General features: G+C 39.1%; 1 protein-coding gene across 2 annotated transcripts in view; it reads left to right on the forward strand.

Annotated features, from left to right (window-relative positions):
• Window positions 1-3,597: 3,597 nt before the first annotated feature.
• Window positions 3,598-22,799, forward strand: part of SUPT3H (SPT3 homolog, SAGA and STAGA complex component) — a 254,945-nt gene continuing 235,743 nt past the window's right edge. Inside the window, exons 1-2 of one of the 2 annotated variants that reach the window (XM_071447257.1) lie at window positions 3,598-3,727; window positions 14,040-14,134. In XM_071447257.1, coding sequence (XP_071303358.1) covers window positions 14,040-14,134 — 95 coding nt within the window. In that variant the 5' untranslated portion in view covers window positions 3,598-3,727. Of the gene's footprint in view, window positions 3,876-14,039; window positions 14,135-22,799 lie in introns of both variants that reach the window. The other variant, XM_071447268.1, reaches the window with a different exon arrangement.

Consider the following 22,799-nt stretch of genomic DNA (forward strand, 5'->3'; position numbering starts at 1 on the left):
TGCAAATTCTCTTTGCCCCAATGCTTCTATACTGAGGTTATTATGCTGAAGGAATGCAAGCGTCTAGAGTAACAATGGTTCATTTTCCTTTAATGACTTTGTCGACAGGATGGAGACATTTTTGTGGTGTGATGAATTCACTCGGTCTCCCGTTGTGTTTTCTCCACATGCTTTGGAAACTCTCTCTCTCCCTGAGAATTGTGGCCATCCACTCCAGCAAGAGCTTCATTACTTTATATTCATTGTATTTAAATGACACCCCAGTGGTACTGACCTTCTGGGATGATTGATGTAAATTATATGCTATGTAGGGGGAAAATAAAATCTTTTTCTGACTTTTTATGTTCTGCAGTGAAATAAAAAGTGAAAACAAATGACAGAGAAAATCAGGCCTATTCAAAGTGAAACTTTGTAAGCATTATGGGTTGAGCAGACTCCAGTTTGTGAAAGTGCTGAGACAGTTCATAATGACCTCATGATCTGAAAGGTGACCTGAGAAGGGGGAAACAATTTTTTATGTGCCCTTTTTCGGTTCTGTATAATACAAAACAAAAACGTGATCATGGTTTTTTTCCCTCTTTGCAAGTATTGTAAGAATTCAGACTTGAGCAGAGAACAGCCTCTGCACTTTTACCAGCTAGACAAAGGCACAGTACTAGAAGGGACACCTCAGTGCTCTTTCCTCCTGTCTTCTCGCAGATTTTCTTGTATTGACTTTTCCTAGCCAGTAGGTATCTGTCTTGTTCAATTATTCTGCCAGAAGTTATTACCTATAGAAGTGGCAACAGGGGGAATGTTCTCTCATCAGCCCAGCTCATCATTGGGCAGGAGCTTCAATCCCTTGTGAACAGGTAACCTGCTGTGCAGGCAAAAGGGTTCTGCACAGCAACACAATTTGTCAGGAAATGTTTCTGTCAGTGCTTTTTCAGGCACCTCACCAAGTCACACTGCCTCTATCCAAGCTCCTGGAAGTTATGCAGCTCACACTGGACATGCTCAACCATATTATCCCAGAAATTCCTGTATTAAAATTTCCATATGGAACTGGCATAGTAATTTATCTGTTTTTTCTATGTTCTTATATTATTCAGTCCTATCAATTCTTAGATATATAAAGATATGCATAGAAATGTCAGTAATATGCTGCCTTGCCTCCCTCAGTTTAATGTAAGGTTCTGACAAATCACAGAATTTGGCTAAAAACTCGAGTTGCCTCGAGTTTTTCTGCAGTACTTTTCATAACATGACAGAATGTTCTGATTCTCCTTTTTGCCAGGAAAATGCTTATTGATAATCCCTCTTTGGCTGGGGTTGCCCAGATATTTTAAAATGTATAACAGGAAGGAACTGTTCAGGCCATCCTCCTCACAGCAATGACTTAAAACTTTGCTGTGCAGGCAAGAATCAGCAGAGTGAGGCCTCTCATTCTCCAGGATAATATCTTGGTATTTTGCCCTGTTGCTGTCAGTGCTCAGGCTGGTATCAGCTTTACTTCCATAATGGTAAGCAGCAGCAGCAGAAGGGAGAGGGGCTGGCAGCACTCAGCAGCGAGTTGCAGAATCACCTCGTCTTTCTGAGGCTGATGTGGGAGGTGGGAACAGGGAGGAAGCAACGCAGAGGGGACTGACAGAATGTTTATATGAAGTAGCAAGAAGGACGGGGAGTGAGTGGTAGCCAAAAAAAAAAAAAAAAAGTAAGGGCAGCAGAAGTCAGCTAAGGGAAAAAGAAAATAAGATTACTTTCTACTAAACTGGAATTCAGATGGTCCCTAGAGTGTTAAGATCATTGCAGTGGTTGCCAGAGCTTTCTTCTTCCTCCTTTTCTTATCCATACCCCCAAAGAAGGAAAATGCTGAGATTTACATAAAATTACAAAGTCTCTAAGCTGTCAGTTTCTTAGAATGAGTCCTAGTAAAATGATATGAATACTTCTTGTTGTGCAGGCAGGAATTTGAATTAAAAAAGGACTAAGGAGGGCAAAGTAAAAGAGCGTAACTTTTGAAGTTAAACACCCCACAAACTTTTGAGAAAAACAAGATTTTTTTTCAAAGCACTAATAATTACTCCATTTACCTCTGTTGGTCCTATTTATTAGTTCTACTTTATACCATGGCACACATCAGCCTGTCTCCCTACAAACCTGCATATGACAAGCAGAATGACCAAACTAAACTCACAGAAACCTACTATTAGGACGTGTCCAAGGAAGAAAAGGTTGAAAGGAAGAAAGGAATGGTGGGTTAATGCTCCAGCTCACCTAGTCATGCCCCTCCCCATCAACCTGTTGAGCTGGCAAGATATAGGATGAGGAAAGCCACCATTGCCAGGAATCAAGAGGAAAGCATGGGTATGTAACCACACCAATGCACTAAATCAGCACAGCAAAGAACAGAATATTTCAACTGGAACAATCACCCAGTCTGACTGCCTGACCAAGTCAGGACTGACCCAAAGATAATGATATTGTCTCAATGCCTCTTATACACTGAGAGAAGTAGACCATCAACCAACCCTCCATAAACCTGTTCCAGTCTGACCACCCACTCAGTAAAGGGATGCTTCCTAATGTCCAGCCTAAATCTCCCTGGCTCAGCTTTGAGCTATTAATGTCATGGCTGAAATAGTACAACTGGGTATTGCTGTAGCAGGATCCATTGCTGTTTCCAAGGGTAAAGAGGAGCACAGGTCGCTGTTGTTTGCGCTGCTATTTTTGAACACCTGTACAAGGATGTGGCTGCAGAGACGAGGGTGTGCTGGCACCTGTGCTGAGACCAGACATCTCTGTACACCCACAGCTGTCTCTCCCAAAAATCCCCTGGCTTTTTGGACTCACACCAGCCCTGAACCCCCTTCCTGCTGCCCCCCAGCAATGCCTGGTGCTGAAGGGGAAGGAAAAGGTGGTCATGGCCTATCAGGCAGCACATGCAACACCATCCCTGGAGGTGTTTAAGGGAAGACTGGATGTGGCCCTGAGGGAAATGGCCTGGCTCACAAGGTGGTGATTGGTGCATAGGTTGGACTTGACAGCCTCAGAGGTCTTTTCCAACCTAACTAAATGTGTTATTCACAGGACCACAATATTGTTAGGGTTGGAAGGGACCTATGGAGACCATCCAGCCCAACCCCCCTGCCAAGGCAGGATCACTTGGAGCAAGTGACATACGAACGCGTCCAACTGGGTTTGGAATGTCTCCAGAGAGGGGCACTCCACAAAATCCCCGGGCAGCCCGCTCCAGTGCTCTGTCACCCTCAACGTAAATAAGTTCTTACTCATGTCTAGGTGAAACTTGTGTTTCATTTTATAGCCACTTCTCCTCGTCCTGTCGCTGGGCACCACTGTAAAGAGCCTGGCACCATCTTCCTGGCAGCGGCCTTTGAGATGTTCACACGCACCAACACTAATCCCTGGCGAGCGGCGGGCCGAAGGGCACGGCGGCGGCAGAGCCGGCGGCGGGAGGAAGCGGCGGCAGCCCCGCCTCGCCTCGCCCCGGCTCCTCCCCGCGCCCTGGGAGGCGCCGCCGCCCCCGCCTCCATCTGCGGGGCGGCCGCTGTGGCGGAACCGGCTCCTCCCCGGCGCGGGCGGCGCCATTTTACCCCCCCTCCCTCAGCGGCCGTGGCGGCGGTGCCGGTGGTGGCGGGCGGGGGGAACAGCGCGAAGCCGTCGCCGCTTTTCCGTCCCCCTGGTTTCTCGCCTCGGTCCAGGCAGCGCGTGGAGGGGAAGGACCGAGGTTCAGTGCCTGCCCCTCGCTTTCCCCTCTCGGCTGTCCGCACACGGGGTGGGGGGACCGGGCACCACAAGCTGCTCCCACCTTCCTTCCATCCTTCCTCCCCTGCACATCTCAGCCTCCTCATCTATCCATCCATCCATCCCCAGGGGTGAGCCTTTGAGTGAGTCACCAGAGAGAGCACGCAATTAGAGAGTGTGTTGCTATTAATTAACTTAGCGAGGCTGCTCGTTGTTGGGGCCTTCAGGAGCATTGACGGGGCGGTTCCTGCCCGCGGTACCTGCGGGGCGGGGGCGCGGGGGGCCCGGGGCCGCGGCGTTTGCTCGTGGCCTTCAGTGTTACCTTGGACCCTGCCCCGTCCTGTTCGTTTTGTCGTCTTGCAACTTATCTAGGAGGTGTTCCTAGGACTTTTTTTTTTTTTTAATATTATTTTTTAAAATACTCTTTAAAATTTATGTGACAGTTTGGCCTGCAGTACACCGTGTACTGCTGGGTATTGTTAATTTCTTCGTATTACTCTGATCTTGTGAAATGTGACTAGTTTATAAATTTCATCTGGAGGAAATGGCGTTTGTTTATTTTGCCTGAACAGGTGTGGTGATTCCCTAACTGGAATCCTGTGATACTCCTTTGGAGTCCTATGCATTTGGCTGCTCATTCTTGATGAGAAATTTTGGATGCATACGTTGCTGCCAAAGCTTAATGGTATTCCTGATATGTCAGAATGTTCTCATAAGGTCTATAGTGTTTCTTATAGAAGGTATTAGTCCTTACAGAAATTACTGGTAAATTTTAAAAGCCTAGGTCTGACAGTCCAGAAGAATATTTCTCCGTGTTAGCTATGAGTGATTTTTCCACTTTAGAATATTTTTATACTTCCTGTTTACTGATCAACTTCTTCTAAGTTCTTAAAAATTACACAAATGGATGATTTGCAGTTGATGACTGCAAAGCCCGTATACATGCAAAATATATTTGACTGTGTTTGTGGAATAGGAGCAGGAACCTGATGTTGCAGACAGTGCAAGTTTTCTGTATGGCATTAGTGTTAGTGATTTATTATGAGACACTTGATTTCCTACTAGTGAATCTGTTTCAAGGTTTGCAGCCGTGTTGGTGTTTCGCTAAAATTTTCTTTTGAAGTGTTTTATGTAACTCCCACATCAATCTCTTTCTTGGTACAGGCCTCGCTTTCCCTTTGGCTCAAGGCAGCAGTGCTTACTTGGCAGGATGCAGTGCAGCCACCCTCTCTCCCTCTTTGCATATCTTTCTTCACTGTTGGCCAGATCCAAGTGGTGTGGAAGGCACTGTCGGTCCTTTTGTTAACTTTGGTGGACTTTACACAGGCTCCTATTTGCATGTTACTAATATACAAATCATATTTGGTTTTAGTTTGGTTCCTTTTTATCCTGTGTGTTGTTGCTCTGTAGGTGCAAATGTTGATGGCCAGAAGTAGCATTTCCAACTGTAACAGGATAAAATTAAGTGTTTTTCAAAGCCCTGTCTCTGCTTGTGGAAGTTTAAAAAACTTAGTTTTCAGTTAGATAAAGAGGTTCTTAGTTATGATGATCATGAAGAAAAGCTTGAGGTCTAACCAGAATATACTGAAACTGCAGGAGGAAAAGCTCAAAGCTGTGTCTCTGAGAAGTAAACAAGAAATCCTTTAGTGGCGTTTAACTTATAATTTTCAAATCTATGGATTTGAAGACATTTCTTAAGGTTTCACAGGATTCTGTGCCTTTAGAGCCTCTGACTGTCATAACCAGCTGAATTACTCTCCTGGGCTCAGTTCTGGGTAGCACAGAACGGAGCTGTTTGAGAGTTGATTAGTCAATTAGTAGCTTGTCAGCGTAAGCAAACTGTAATTTAGCAGGCTACAAGCGTTTTAGGAATTGCCTACATACAACAGCGTAGAGCAGCATTGTTCAGGTCGTTGGTGCTGTTCTGCTGTGTTGCCCTCGAGCAGTGGGACCAGCTAGACGGTGTCTTTCTAGGTCATCACTCACTGCAAGGGTGTTCTAAGGCAGGAGGCCAAACCCAGGCAGCCTAATTATACCGTAGAAAATAACTGAGTTAATGCTCTTGTTACAGTTGTGAAATACCCAAATGGGTAGATAGACAAGCATGTAAAGAAAAGGAAATTAGTTAGGCCTATGTTCTCATGGAACCATGCAGTGGTGACTCAGTTACAAGCTTATCTGGAGCTGATCAAAAAAATCTGCCTGTCAAAGGTACTGAAAATGGTATTGATTTGATCTGCCATCTGTGTTTCAGGTACTTGGCATTTGTAGTGCTATGTGGAGTCATTATTAATTTTAAGTAATCTTATTAAGTGTTCTTTTGCAAGCTATCACAGGTGAAATTTCTATTTATAAATAATCTTTGGCTTTTCTCTAGCCCTGTATTTTGCATATGTTTGAAGTATCATGTTTGATTACAATCAGACTTTCACAGAGTCAGCTGCAAAGTTTCGAGTTCACACAGCTCCTTAAGCCATCACAGAAGTAGCAGTAATGGATAAAAGGGGCCAAGAGCTTGTTTGGAAGATGTGATTTCCAATAGACTTTTCCTGAAATGTAGGCTTTTTTTACTTGAAATGTCATTCAAGCATATGGTTTTTAAAAGCACTTAACAATGAAAAGCTCTATTGATAATTCTTCTGATTTCTCCCAGGTATACCTCAGTACTGGGCTTAATGTTTTTTTTTTTTGAGTAAACAAGAATGCATTTTAGCAGGAACTTACTGGATATCACATGTGACTGTAAGATCTCTGAAGGGGGTTGGGTGGCCTGAATGTTACTGACATGTTTTTAGACCAACTTCTAAAGATCTAACTTTCATGCTTTGACCTTAAATTAAAGCCATGGCTGTTTTTCCTGTAGTTTTACTTGAATTAGATGTTGAATAGATGAACAACAGTGGAAGTAGATGTTTTCTCCTCCAGAGAATTTATAGTGGCAAGCACCGATTTCTGCAACAAGAACAGCCCTACAATAAGAATTGGAATATATGTTTTTATAATCTTAGCTATAGATTTGGCTGCTCATTCTTGATGAGGAATTTTAGATACATATGTTAATGCCATAACTTGATCATATTTCTGATATGCTAGAATATTCAATTAAGGTCAGGGTGGACCTATATTATGAAATGATTTTAATTGTATATCACATGGTGAATCAAACACAGCTCAGGGTGATATGAGAGGAGAAGGATTGATGTAATCAGTGTGATAGGTTGGGGAGATGCCATTTTAAAAGGAGGTGAAGGTTTATACAAAATTATACCAAGAAAAATACAGTTTAAAGCTAATGATAGCTTGGTTATGCTTCACAGAAAATCCACCTCTGTTAGTAAACCTTACATTTTAATTTACTTTAAATGGAACTAAAGACAGATGGGGACCCATGCTAACTGAAAGAGTTGCTTGCTGGCCAAAGAGCAGTAAACATATTGGTGGGGCTAACCCGACCTCTGCATATCAATACAGGAATGTTCTACTCGTCAGGAGAAGCAAAATACTGAGCAAGTCATAATTGGGTCTGTTCATCCTTACATGCTGAAATGAAGTATGCAAGTCCTTGATGAGCTGGAAGCTCTTTATTATCACCAGACCTGTGAGCACACCTTGTGTTTGCTTCACTGAAAATTGCCAGTGGTTCCCATGGGGAGGTCATGACCACTGAATTGCATCTCTATACAATTATTAAATCATTCATATAGAAGGTTTGTAATACCAGTGTATTAAGAAAAAAACAACTGTAAGTTGAAATAAATGTAGGGTTATAGGAGCCAGATTCTGGAAATTGTGAGAACTTGGCTGTTAGATTCAGGTTGTTTGGTCTTTGTTTTCTTAAAGCATTTTTAGGAAGGAAGGAAAAAGTCATTTGTGCTTAATTTGCAGTGCTCTTTATTGCCAGTGTGGCACAAAGCTGTGCAAAAAAGTGTGCACATTCAGTTCAGAGGGAGGTGGGTGTATTTATTGGATTCATTTTGCCTGCTTCCTTGTTAAAAACAAATGTATCACTTCTGGAGAAGGGCAGAGCTCTGATGAGACTGGAGTTGGAAACTCTGAGAAGTGTTTGTAAACACCTCCAGATGGGAGGGCAGAGCTCTCATGTAAAATTCTATGTATTTCCCAGTCTCAAATAAAACAGTCACATCTGTGTATTAGTATTCTTTCAGCAGTCCGGACCATTCTGTGGTCTGGTTCAGAAGAAGCTTTAAGTAACTGTCATGTCTAACATGGGCATGGACAAATAGGAGCTTCAAGTACGAGGACATGCAGAGTCATTTTGAGTAAAACACAGCAGTTGTTGCACACAGTGGAGTCAGAAGGTTTTATTTTAATCTGAGGTTGCTTTGGTGACTTTTCTTTCCTTGCTAAGTCAGTGAGAAAGTTGTGCTTGTTCACTGCTTTTGTGTAAGGTCTTCAGCAAAAGTAATGCACAAGGACACCAGGAAGGATTGTTTTATCTTAAGGGATGTTGAACAGGACAGTTCTAAAGATAAAATTATCAGGAGATGTGTTATTCTTTGGATGAAAATCTATGCCTACATGTATTAGAAGATTTGTTTTACCTGTTGCTATCAGCCATGCATGTTTCTTCTCTAACTTCTACATAGGAATGAATGATTTAATTGCCTTTTAAATGGACAGGGGAAATTATGTTCAGTTGTATTCCTTGTATTCGTGTGGGCTTTCCAAGCATGTTCTGTTCCAAGAGAGTGTCATGGTTAAAGATGAGATGCTTATTTGTCTGGGTGGTGAAAGCTGGGCTATGCATTGACAGCTATAAGATGAATTTTTCTTTCTGGTATTCAGTTTAAAATAAAACTACCCTAAGAATCTGGTCTATCAAGTAATAAATGGAAGCAGCAGCAGCAGATGTAATGTGTTATCCTTAGAATGAATAGTGCATGCATTCTGCTTTGTGGTACTTTGTTAATTAATTAAAAATGAAAGAAAGCTGAGATTGCAGCCCGAGCTTTGAACAATATTCTTGTGTGCAGACCTGGTGCAGATGTGTCCCTGCCTGCCCACAGATTGCTTCTAATCCTGTATTTGGCCTGACTGTTCCCTGGAAGTTTGTGTCTTTATCTGCTTGGCTTCTTAAGATGCTGTGCTTAAAGAATATGAAAGTTATTCATCCTATTTCCTGTAAGCAAAAACATTTCTGATTTGTTGCCCATAAAGCTGGTAGTTTTGACCTGAACAGGTTAGAGGATGATAAAGTAATTTCATTGTATACAAGCAGTCATTATTTTGTTAATCCTAGATCACACATGCACTGTGCTTATCTGAGACCCTTTAGAGTGTTTCTAGTTCCAGCCTGCTTGAACAGCTCAGGAGTACTTAAGGACTTCACACTTGGTGTTTTAATTTTCAGTTAATTTGTGCTACTGGGAGAGAGGGGTGACAAGCCAAACAGTGTATGTGCTCTTGCATTTGGTTATGGGGTATTGGGTGTTTTTTTTAACTTTCTCTTAATTTTTATAAGAGTATTGAGCATACATTCAGCCAGTCTTGCATGTGTTCAGCAGGGTTATGGTGTGTTTTTGTTTTTTAAAAGAAGAGCGGTAACAAAAATCTGTTTTTCCTGTAGTTAATTAAGTTCTTACATCTCCAGTCCTAGAAGACTCTTATCCTATACCCTCTTGTCAGCTGGTGAGGCCATGAAATACTCAGTGGTAAGAGACTAGTTAATCTAATTACTCTGAAGTAGAAGGTGTGGAAACAAAGGCATTAATTTTGATTTTGTGTTAATTCATAGTTATATTGGTTTTTCTTCCCTTCCTGTTTTGTTGGAATTTATAGAAATGAAAATTTTTCAGTCTTTAAATTTTTGCATGGTTTTGGGTTATATGTAAAAATGTATTTATGAAAAGACTGATGTGATAACCATGTTAGATGTATGCTTGATAAATTAAATCATTGTAATGGTAACTTCTACTCTGTGTTCCTCAGCGTAAAAAATTTTGCAGGGATGCTATTTTTTTGTAATCCTGCACCTTCTTTAGCCTATAAACAGACATCAGAGAGAATCCACAAATTCACATTTGTTTTAAACTGACCCAGTGCAAACTTAGGTATTTTTTTTCCTTGTGGTGAAGTGAAAACTGTATTACTATTAACTTTTGCTCTTCCTGAGTGAGTTTAGATCAGCTTCAGGCTGTCTGTTAGAGGACTGTTCTGTAGTGACTGTCTGGGTGCATCTTTCTCCTTGATCTTCACGTGACGTTTCAGCAGTGGGGATTGGTGAAGGTGTCTGAGTAGTGTCTCAAAAGCCTTGACTGAGTCTCTGTTGTTCATCCTGGAGAAGGGGAGACCTCACAGCACCTTCCGGTACCTAAAGGGGCTCCAAGAGAGCTGGAAGGGGTGTGCAGGGATGGGACAAGGGGGAATGGCTTGAAGCTGAAACAGGGAGGTTAAGATGAGAAGAAGAGAAGTTCTTTGTTGTGAGGGTGGTGAGGCACTGGAGCAGAAGAGTGGTTTCAGCCCTATCTCTGGAAGTGTTCAAGGCCAGCTTGGATGGGGCCCTCAGCAACCTGGTTTGAAGGAAGGTGTCCCTATACATGGCAGGGGGTTTTTATATATGCATTTACATGTTAATATAGTATAGGATATTGTCTAAATGTATAACCCTTACACGATCTTTTAGGAGCACTGGAATTCCAAATTTTTATGTCTCTGAGCTGGATCTTGAGTAAATACATGGGTTATACAGATCACTTACTGATTGTAGAAAAGTTAGTGTAAGTTAATATTGCTTGGTAATTTCAGAGTGGATATGAATTTGAAGGAGGGTTATGAAACAGAAATCTACCCAGGTATCTTACTGTGGTGAGAGGGATGGGCCTAAACCTGATGAGAAATGACTTAAAATTTGTTTCCCTCAACTGATAACTTTTGTTCTGCTGATTCATATGGAACAAGTGTTTTCTGTTATGACTCTTCAATGTAAAAGACATAGAGATTACAGTAGATGCTTTTAAACATTTATGTTAGTGTTTATATATACCTTTGAATGTGTGTATTTTACTATACATTTGGTTGCAATGTTTTACTTAGGAGAAAAGTATTTATAAAAGCTGAGCCTACTTGGATAGGAACTCAAAATTACCAGTCCAAATAGTGTTAATCAGAAGTTATCTTCTTGCTAGAGTTCATGATTAAAATGCAGCACATTGAAATAATCTGTGACTTAATCTGAACATCTGAATTCATTTTATAGAGTATGGCAAGCAGCTGCATTTCAGTTTGGAGCTAAAACAAATACAGTATATCGACCCATTGAAGATCATTGTAGGCTTTTCAGTTCCATGATAGCTGTACTTACTGAAGAAAATTTATTTGAGAGTGCTTCTGCTTTTGAATTATCTTTTATTTTATTTTTTTAATGTCCGGAAGAAAGGAAATAGAACATACGGAGGATGGGACTTTGATGTGTAAAGAAGTTAATTATCTAAACCATCAAACAAAATGTGGGCTGTGGAAGTAATTATTGCAAAGGGTCTGATGAAGTCTGACAAGCTGTTGGTTTTTTATGTCAAGAAAATGCTGTACACCTGCTTGATTTGAAAGTTAAATCGTTTGGTTGCAATAGGAGGACCCAAGTTTGTAGTGAAGCAGTAGCTGATAAGCTTTCAGCTCTCAAACCACTGAGATGTAAAGTCTTCAAATTTTTTTAATTGAACTGTTCTTGTCCACTTGGAGGACAAGTTCAATCCGTAAGAAAGGATTTGCTCTAGAATAGGACATGCATGAATCACAGGTCGTGCGCTGTGAGGAGGCAGCTGTGGAATTGGGCCCCATGGTTTTGGGAATTTTGGGAGAATGTTTCATAAATTAGTAGAACAGAACCTCATGGAGAAAGCCCAATCTCTGTCGTGGATGTTCAAAGAAAATAGTTATTTGCTTCAAGTGATGTAATTAGTTTTAAAAAGCTCTAAATTTGAAAAAGAACCCTCCTTAAATCTTTGAATGTTATTCACTTTTTAATGAATATACCATTAATTCTCTATTTAGGAATACTGGTACTGTGGTATTTGCTATAAAAATACAGCTACTAAAATGAATCCTAATTAGTCCTAATGAAATGATGGACAATCAAATACATATAAATTTCTAAATCTTTAGGCTCTTTCTGCTATGGTGGGTACAAAAGCAGCTTCCTCCTAACTCCCTTCTATGGGTATATAGAGCTTTCCTATAAATACTGGCACCTTTCTTTGTTAAAGAGGGTTTTTACTTTTTTTTTTATTTTTTAAATTCACTAATTTGGCTGTTTAGGTTAGATGACTGGTAACTGCTGATTATGGCAGGATCCTGACAACAGTTTAGCCTTGTGTGTAACTACTCATGTGATTAAAATCAGACTTGAGTGGGAGTAAAACTTGTGATTCAAGTTACACATGTGCGTAAGTGCTTGCAGGATGGGGACCTAAATTAGAATCTGCCTGAAGATGAACTGAAGTCTGATAATCTACATGAAAGCATTAATAAAAAAATTCAACTTATGACACCAAGCTGGGTGGGGTAGGGAGGCTGTACAAAGGGATCTGGAAGGGTTGGATTAATTGACCAAGGCCAGTTTTATGAGGTTCAACAAGTTCAAGTGCTGGATGCTGTACTTGAGTCACAATGAGCTGGTGCAGTGCTGCAGACTGGGGCAGAGTGGCTGAGAAGCTGCTCAGTGGGAAAGGACCTGGGGATGCTGGTCAACAGCAGCTGGGCCTGAGCCAGCTGTGCCCAGGTGGCCAAGAAAGCCAAAGGCACCTGGGCTGTACCAGCAATGCAGTGGCAGCAGGAGCAGGGCAGGGACTGTCCCCTGTGCTGGGCACTGCTGGGGTCACCTCCAGGGCTGTGCCCAGTTCTGGGCCCCTCAGTTCAGGACATTGAGGGGCTGGAGCGTGTGCAGGGAAGGGAACGGAGCTGGGGAAGGCTCTGGAGCACAGGTCTGAGGAGGAGCAGCTGAGGGAGCCGGGAAAGGGGCTCAGCCTGGAGAAAAGGAGGCTCAGGGCGATATTCTGGCTCTGCAAAACTCCCTGACAGGAGGAGACAGCCAGGTGGGGTTCTGCTTTTCTCTTGTGTGCAAAGCTATAGGAGGAGAGGAAACAGCCTCAAATTGTGCCAAGGGAGGTTCAGATATTGGGAAAAACTTCTTCACAGAAAGGGTGGTCAAACATTGGAATGGGCTGCCCAGGGAAGCGGTGGAGTGGATTTCCATTCTAGAGAACAATCTTATCCTTTGCATTTTGAAATGAAGAGAGGTAGAATCTCTTACAGAACAGCAAGCTATAGCAGTATAAACCTTCTATGGTTGCTACTACTAATAGTGCAAGAAATGAGCAGTACAACTCAGCTGTTACTAGTATGTAGCAAACTGGAAGACTAAGAAATATAGAGAGAATAAATCTTATTTATCAGGGGACTTACACAGTATGCAGTTTTATATTATTTTTTTTCAAGGGAAAAATGAGACTCCCTTGTCCATATTAATGGAGTTTTCCATAATAAAATTTTGCTTAGTCAGTCCTTTAGTAAATGAAATTATTTTTTCAAATTGAATAGCTCAAAGCCATTTGATGTGGAGACCCTGTAGCCACACACTGCTACAATTTGACTTGCATATTGTTAAAGAGGAAAATGTAGGTTTATTAATTACTTCATAGAATATAAGGAAAATTGTCCTGGATTTGCTTCGGAGCTCTTGAATGAGATATTTATATAGAAAAGCTGTAAAATACTTTGTGTAAAAATAGTACCTTCAGTGCTATGAGTATTCTGATGGTGGTTGGGTCTCACTCTTTCTAATGCATTTCTGTTTTAAGAATTTAAGTTGTGTATGTGAAGGGGGTGTTTATTATAAAGGAAGTTTCTGATCTCTGTGCTCATAAGTTTTTGCTGGCTTTTTGTGAGAATCACTTTGGCCTTGTTGGAGATGGTGTGGGTATGATTTACTGGTGGTTAGGATATGCAGGAATATAAGAGGATGATTGGGCAGCAGAGATTCTGGTGTCTGGGAATACCATCTATTCCAGGGTAGTGGTGTTTTTATCTTAATGCTTTTAAGCATTGGTACTTTTTAGGATACTTCTAAATCGTTATTTTAGAAACAGTACGTTTCCAATAGTTTGGTTATAGTAAACCCAAGCATTCGGTTGCCTCACATAGGCTTCTTTTTTGCATACAGACCCTTTACCTTCCATGTTACTCCAAATATCTTTTCTTCCTTTTAAGTATCTAGTGTGAAACTCTCTTGGAAATGAAATACAAGTATTGTAAGTGCTGTTATTTCTTTGTTTACCCAGATGAGCAGCACCGTGGCCAGCCCGATGTCGGCAGTTGCCTCTTCAAGCAGTGGAAGAAAATCAACAAGCTTTACACTTGAATTGCAGAGTATGATGTGAGTACTCAAACTATCTGGCAGTATCTGCATTGTGTATTCATCTTTTAGCTGATGTCTTAGAATGTGTGAGTAAGGGTGATGGAGGGAGGAAGAGCAGGTGTTAGTGATGGAGCTGTTAGTGTTTTACTTCTGATTTGTAAAACATTCAGAGATGACTTGGGTAAATAAAACCCACATCCTCTATTGAAAGGAGGGTAAATGCTGCTGAGTAAAGAAATGTGTTTTTAATATTTGCTTTAGAAGTCTTTAGAGTCCTGTATTTCTCAGCCCTTCATCAAAGAAAGCTAAACTTCCTGTTGTCATAGATATGTTTTTAAATAAATACTTTTTATTAACATCCTTCAGTGCTAATACAGAGAGATAAATTGCTGAGATCATAATATTACTGATGAAATTATTATATGGAATGCTTGTAAAAAACTGGGGTTTGCCAGACAGGAAGTAAATTTGTTAGAAAAATAAGTTACTTATTCTTTTAAAAGAACACTGGATTCTCAGAAATGCAGGTTCAAGGTGTGTTATTTTGTAAGATTTTGTAATTTGGTGGTGATAGTAAAAACTGTGCTGCTTCTAGTCATGTGTTGTAGGCCTGCCTTTGTTGTTGTATAACAATTTCTCACCTGATTTACTACATGGGCAGTCGATGCATAAGGAGTTACTTGTCTTCATTTAAATGCTACAGAGAGTTCCCTTTGCAAAAGTGAAAGATGCAATTTGTTTTCATATAAGTGTCCTTATGAGATCACTAGATTGTTGTCAGATGGATAATGAGATACCTTCCACTGAGAGTATTTTTCAGTATAATGTAAATAAGAGTGTTGCCTTGTGCATTGAATCTTCTAATATAGATGAGTACATTGTGACAGACCCAGTGTTCTACTGTATTTAGTTTTCTTTGGATAGAATAATATTACTGCACTCTCTTCTTCAAGAGACTTCTGTTTGGTAATTGTTCACATCATTAAGGTCATCTATTCTGAAAAGTACAACTATTGTTCTTGGTTGAAAAAAATAAATGTAACTGTATTTAAAAAACAAAACTTCAGAGTCGAATTCTGTGCATCAGTTTGGATCAGTATCTGGGGAGCCTGCATTTTATTGGATTGTGGACTTCCTGATAAAGTGTTTTGAAACTCCCCTTCCCCGCCAGTGTACACACGATTCTGTCAGAATGTAGAAGTTATTGTTGGCCATATAAATGGAAGGAATAGATATTTTCCTTTTGCTTCAGAACTTGTGCAGTTATCCTTTGAAAGCTGTGCAAACAGATCATCTGTGCTCCAGAGTAACATATTTCACAGCTTCATTAAACTAGTAGGAACTGAGGAAATTCCTTGACTGCAGTGAGCGCATTGAAACTTAAATTTTTATTGTTTGCTGTGGAAAAAAAAAAGGAGACTTTTGAAAATGATAGAGTGCCAGGGATGAACCATGCAGAAAAAAAAGACAACTGTTTCCTTTGGCCAGGACCATAAAATGAAGTTATGCCTTTAAAAGAACTTTCTGTGCTCTGACAGAAGCTGACATTTTTTATAAACGATGTGATTTAGGAAGTTACGGATTCTCCCGTTTAGGCGATTTATAAAAAATTCTTGCTGACATCTTAAGATCCTGGGAAGTAGCTAAGACTGGAGCAATGCAGTGCAAAAAAGGTAACATCTTCTTAAAGAAAAGAAAATAGAGGCTATCTCTGCCTAATTTCTTATTGTCAAGAGAAGGGTCACCTAATTGCTGTAGTTTTCATAGAGTAATATGAAGAGTAACTTCAACTGGCCCTGCCTTTCTCAACAAAACATGCAGCAAGAAGATGAACTTTTGAGAAATAAGTCATATAGAGACATTAAGTGCTAATCCAGAATGTCATGTAGTAGTTTATGTTGCTTTTAAAAATGGGCTGTTGGATTTTAGGGATTTAAAAGGCAGAAAGAAGAGAAAGTCTATTTTTGGAGTTAAATATCAAATCCTGTTGTAATCCAATGGCATGATCTGGAAATCTCTAGATAAGAATACTCATGGTCTGAAGATGGTATCTTTGATTAGTGTATAATTTACAGCACAGAAGTGTTGAGCCAGTGTTTGATTCCATGGAATGCTTGAATTTACACGTAATGTTAAGCTTGTGAGTAATCACATTTAAGGAGAGGATGTTATTCATATGCTACATCTGTTACATACATTACACCTGTTTTTGAACCATGGCATTGTAATGGAATGAACTGAATCCTATTGTAGTATTGTGTTTTTATGATAAGCTCAGCAGGGTTTCTTGATTTATTTGAGAAGGCAAGAAATATATAGGAGTCTTGAAATCATAAAATACTGCAAAAAAAGCTGTCTCAACATGTGTACAATGTTTTCACTGTATACATAGATATTTTACTAATGAAATGATTCTGTTTTTCCTTTAAGAATATTTAAGATATGTCCTTGGATTTGAAGGACTTGTTGTGTTTGAGAAAAGAATCTGTTTGTATGATGCCTAAATAGTACTGTGTAATTGGTGATACTGCATGTGCTGATTACCTTAAGAAGAATGCTTCTTAATCAGATTGTCACAGATCATCCAAACACAAGTCAATTTGCAGTGCACTACCTTTTGCATAGTTATGTTTGTCTTTTAATTCTTTAGACCTTGGAATTAAATTATATTTATATTATACTAATTTAAAAGAGAAAAGTGCTATGTAGAGATTACTTCAACTTCTACATCCTTTACTTGTATTTGGATTTTTTATTATGGTACCGTAGAGTGTACAGCAATAGCTGTTAATAATTATAAAAAGAGTTTTCAGTACATCTAGTGCATTTTGCTGAGGTTTGTTTTACTTAACTTTGGCTGATCTACAGCCTGTTTCTAAACTAACTGCTCATGTTAGGTGGGTTGCACTTAAATTACAGTTCTGCCCAGTAGATTCACAACCATGCTGATTTCACTGTAACCATTAAAATTCATAATTTGGTAGAGATCATCTATTTTCTAGTATAAGCACTACTTGCAGAGTGAATTTCTGGAAACCATGAGAGTCTAAAGACTTATGTTGAGCAATTTGCAGCTACACAGGGAGGTTTTTATCTCCCCTCAGTAAAATGCCTTGACTTCTCAAAGTTATCTTAGCTATTTACAAAAATTTTAACTATGGTGATCTGAATTTTCTTAATTAGCTATTGTGGTATGCTTCATACCAAAAATCAAAATTTGATGGTATAAGATTAAAAGGATCTTAGCTATTTACAAAAATTTTAACTATGGTGATCTGAATTTTCTTAATTAGCTATTGTGGTATGCTTCATACCAAAAATCAAAATTTGATGGTATAAGATTAAAAGGATAAATTGTAATGGTGAAAGTATTGAGGAAAACAGTGTTTTAATTTGGTTTAAGTCTTTCTGGTTATTGACTGTATTTGCAGAGGTGAATATTAAAACAATAATACACATTACTATGATATCAAATTCCTGCTCCTAATTGATTGTGGCTTTCCAGACAGTGAAAATGTGTTCAGTTGTTTCAAATGTAGTTCCTACTTAACTTCCTCCAGCTTGTCACTTACACTTACTTCTATTAAACTTCTGTATTGTGTTAGTGTGTAATAGAGATACTAATAAATTCTTCATGTTCCCTTTTTTCTTTATGAATATATTATTTATAATATATTTTTTTTTTTAACATTCAGCAAATTCTTGGAGAGACCTAGTAAGAATTGGGGCCAGTTCTTAAATCTTTATTAAGACTCTCTGAACCTGTCTCCCTGACTCTTGGGATATTTATGTGATCCCTGTTATTAAAGCATTTGAATGGTTTTGTAATATTGCCAATAATATTTCCCATTTTAGACTGGGTAGTAAACAGTGGTTCTAGGCCTCTGGTCACTCAAGGAGTATCTAGAATAAATGTGTTCTTATTTCAGGCTTGCAATCACTGCATGGTATTTTTTTTCCTATATAAGGCATGAGCTATAAAAATATACTATTTATTTATTACCTGCTGCCACCTTGCAAGCTTGTCAATCAAATAAATCATCTTTGGGGTTTTGCTTGTTTAGGATTTCTCATCCATTCTGAGATGACAACATCTTAGGGAATATCATTCTAAATTTTTGAAAGTGCAATGGAATAACGGGAAGCATGGCTTCTGAGCTGATCTGTCCTCCCGCCAATGTATTTGGATAACCTCTGCTGACTGGAGTTGGATTACTGTTTGTTCACCACTGAATCTCTGGAAGATCTCATTGGTTTCTTCTAGTATCTCATGCTAAATATTTTTTCATATGCAGAAATGAAAATTCCGTTTGATAACAATAGTGCTTACGTATGGTCAAACAATGTTTTCTTATTAGTTAGAAAGTTCAGGGAACTTGTTGCTCAGTGCTGAAGAAATGCTCACTGCATGTAGCAGTAAAGAAAAGCTGTGATTCAGGAGCTGTGCTTTGCTAGACTGGTTTGTGTTTGTGTGTTAATCCAGTTGTGAATACCATAATCACCCAAATACTTCCAGTTATTCACATTACATGCTAACTAAAAAAAAGATACTTAATTTTGGGCTGTTTACAGGACCATTGAACATTTTACCCAAAGGATTTCATGATGTGACTTAATAAGATGGCTTTTAAAAATACATTCTCTGATTTCTAGATATGGTACAAAGTCTTTGCCATTCTTGCTAGCTGTTAAGGTCAGCTGGCTACTGGGTTTTTGATAAACATCTAAGTTTGTTATCTAATCTTCAAAACACAAATGGCTTTCTTGCATCTCTTTGTGACAATGGGTTTGCTGCTGCAAGTCCAGTTTACAATTGTTAAACTATTCCCTTGATTATTTTGTGGTTTTATCCTTTTATTTTTCTATTACATCTAAATAATGTGTCAGCTTGACTCACCCTATGAGGCAGATACAAATGTGGGAACTGCCATTTCCCTCATGCCAGGTTCCTCATGAGGTTTCACCTCATGCCAGGTTCAGTTCTTCCTCAGGAAAACGTTTTTAGCATGTTGGCTTTCATATGTCTTAGGTTTCATGGAATGCTGAGCTCATGCAGACCTTGATTCTGCTTGAAACAAGTAAATGATTATAGGGACTAGGAAGTTATGCTGAATAGACAGTCTAGATGATTGTTTTTAATAAAATAGTCCAGAATTTATCTAGCACAAAAGGAGCATGTGCTTTAGCTGAATGTTAGTAATTATTTTTATATCACACTGTATGATGAGATATGGTAGTATTCACACTGCCCTGCTGTGGCTGATACCTTATGACTTCTTTTGGTTGTTTGTTTATCCATCTTTGCTTTGAAGTTGATCAGTAAAGTCATCTGACTTTGGATAGTTCGTTTGGCATGATGATGGAAGAAAACATCAGTAATGACCTGGCTGAGGGAGCGCTTTGGTTAACCAAACTGTAATTTGGGACTGTAAAGGATTTCTCTATTCTGTCCCATACTTGTTTACCATATTTGAACCCAGAATTGTGCTGAGATTGCACTGTTTAAAAATAAATAACCAGTTTAGCCTACTGAGCTGAAACCCTTCCCTGCAAATACTCAGGGAGCGCTTTCCCCCTTGGGTAGAGATGATGGAAGGGCAGTGGCAGCAGATGTGGTACGTGGTTATCAGATCATGTGTGGCTGTTCCTATCTACCTCATTAAATACATGAGGCAAGAGTGGTATGAGATAGAAAACTAGGGCCAGCACTAAGTTTTCCTTTTATAGGTAGGATGAAATACAGGAAGGAAATTCATTAGAGAGAAATTACTACAGCTTTTTCTGATGCGGATGTGGTATTTTGAAGCTTTTAAAGGCAGAATCTCTTCTTTGCACAGCACTTAGCTCAACAGGATTTTGCTGAGGAGGCCTGATAGGGTTTGCAGAACTGTTAATAAAAGATGTAAGAGCTGAAATGGAGTGAGTTTCAAAAAAGCTAAAAATTCATTTTTCAGGCTTCCATATTTCTGTACTGCATTTAAAGTGTAGTTATTTTAGGCCTCTCTTTTGTAATAGCAGAGTTTCATTTTACCTTTTAGTAGCAGAGTTCACTTGAAATACAACCTGAACTTGACCTTATTAGTGTCAAACAGTCTGAAAAACACTCATTTTATGTCTTGCTTCTTTCTCTTTTTTTTGCTGAGTATCCTGTCCCTATTTATGAAAAAGCAAGAGGTGATGGAGGATCTTAATTAACATCTTGAGTAGGACGCACACATAGAGCAAAGAAATTGTTGAGTGTCTGTACAGAATTATGAAGGAACATTTCTGCAAATAATTTAGAAATTACATTTGTACTCAGTCTGAAAAAGAAACACGAGAAGGATGTTTTTATGAGGGAAGACTGGAGATATTAATCTGGGTAACAGCTTTTTCTATAAACAGAATTAGTTGAAGTTTAGCATTAGTCTGGGTTATGTGTGTCTTGTGTTTCTGCTCTACTAGTACTTTATTTTTCTCTTGTCAGTTCAAAGTTAATGTAAGTTTTGCAGTTCATTTGTGAAATCAGTTTTGCTAAGTATGAGAAGTTACTCTAAGTTTACCGTGTCCTCAGTTCTACTCAGTTTGTTCTGAATTGCATACAGCTTCTCAAGCTTCCTGTGTTTGAAATTTTGTTTTGATTTGAAATATTTTAAGATATATGGTTCCAGGATTTTGAGCTTAGATTCCTGAAACTTTCTGGTTTCAGGTTTTGACAGGTTGCTTTAAGGTATCATCTAGTACCTAAGTAAAAGATTATAAAATTTGGAAACGATTTACCCTAGTTGAGTGAAGACATACATGTTGTAACCAAATACTGATTAAGCCATAAATTAATATGATAATTAAATTCAGCATTTTTAAACTCTTTTTATTTCCCTAGTGTAATAAATTGTAATACATTAGTTCTAGCAGACTGAACCTGAAAATCCAGTTTAGCTGTAGCTGTGACCATAACTGGCAGATGCTGCTGAAATCTTTAAATTGCAGCTTCTTGCATAATTTTCAGTCTGTTTGTTTTAGTCATATTTAATTTGACACTACTGATTGTATGTAGCGTGCACTATTGTTACAGGACACTATTCCTCTGTAGAGAACCAGGAGCAAGGTGGACATTATTCATCTACAGAGAACAGCCAAACTATGCTTGGCTTTTTCATTCTTCTGAAGTCATTCTGCCCCAGACAATTATTTCCAGTTGGATTAGGTAATTAATTGAAAATGTACAGTTTGGATGTCTGTAGGTGACCAGAGTTAGAAGGTAAGTGCTGGTTGCTCTGTGTCCCGGGGACTGACTCAGAGCAAGTTCCCCATAGCAGCTAGTTCTGGCTCATTCAGCTCTCAGCTCTGTGGCATTGGAGGCCACTGCTTGTCTTTTTAATTACATATTTTTTCACTTTCTTTCCTAAAGCACAAAAGCTGTATTATCCTCCCCAGATTTTGCTGGAGTGATGCTGAAGTCTGCCCCCCTGGTACGTGTCCGTCTCTTCGGAGGTGCCTGACAGCCCTGAGCAGTTACAGAAATGTGCTTGTTTTTCTCTATCATTGTGAGTTCAACATAGTAATTTAGACTATGACGTTCTCCCTAAATTGGTCTGGAAGGTGATTAGTTTATCCTTGGATCCCACACTGGCTCTGGGACTTACAGTGAACCAGCTAAATAATGGTAGATGGAATATTTATCCTCTTGCATAGATTCTAGTACTTTGAGTACATAGCACCATCAGTTTTTTAAAATGTAAATAAATAGCTTTATTGTACTTTTAATTTTCATCATGTTAATCCTACTCTATTATTTGACTTTGTTACATGTATAAGAGATATGTAAAAAAAAATCTAGATAATATACTACATATTAAATGTCACCATCTCTTTATATGATGTTTGATTTTAAATCCCTCAGACCAGTATTTGATCTTTTCATTTGTTCCTGTAGGACCTTTTTTAATGACACGTGAAGGCATTGCAGTGATTAGAAAGGAACCCACCTTCCCCTCCACAGCTCCCAGGGCTGTGAAGTAACTGAATAGTAGCTGAAATTATTATTTACCATTTCTAGAGTCAAGCTGCAAGAAATTGCAGCTTGACTCTAGAAATGGTAAATAATAATTTCACAGGTGTGATAAAACTGGATGGCAGAAACCGCAGTAAGGACAGTGGCAAAGTGGGAAGTGGGTGGAGAAAGGACAAGAAGGAGAATGGTCTAATGACATGTGCTAATTTATTATACAAAATCATATTGGCTGTTTCTTTAAGATGTTAACTATGACCTGGTTTTAGTTTTAAAAAACACTACCAAGTACATGTAGTTTGTGATTAAAGTTCTTTTTGTTTTTGTAGAAAATGCTGAGCAAACAACTTATTTGCTTTCTTGATTTAGTGACTTCTGCTTCTTCAGTTTTTGGACAAAAAGCTCTCAGGACTTTCTGGTGTTAAAAAGCAGCAGCTTCTGACCTAATGTACCCTTCTCTGAACGATAATGTTTCTTTGTTACTTATTTTTAGCTCAGATTGTTTTTCTCCCCTTTCCCCCAACATGATTTGTACAACCTTTAGAAAATTGAGTAGTTGTGGTTTTGAATCATCCTCCGTTTCTAGACTGAATGAGTATTTCTGAAGAAGCACAGGATTGCTTGTGAGTGGGCCTTTTTCTTACTTAAAAAGGCAACAGCCGTGACAGTTTTACCCCCTGAAAAAAAGCAGAA

Source organism: Agelaius tricolor, unplaced genomic scaffold (genome assembly GCF_023055355.1).
Source record: "Agelaius tricolor isolate 1412-34295 unplaced genomic scaffold, bAgeTri1.0.p SCAF_1, whole genome shotgun sequence".
In the NCBI taxonomy this organism is placed as follows: domain Eukaryota; kingdom Metazoa; phylum Chordata; class Aves; order Passeriformes; family Icteridae; genus Agelaius; species Agelaius tricolor.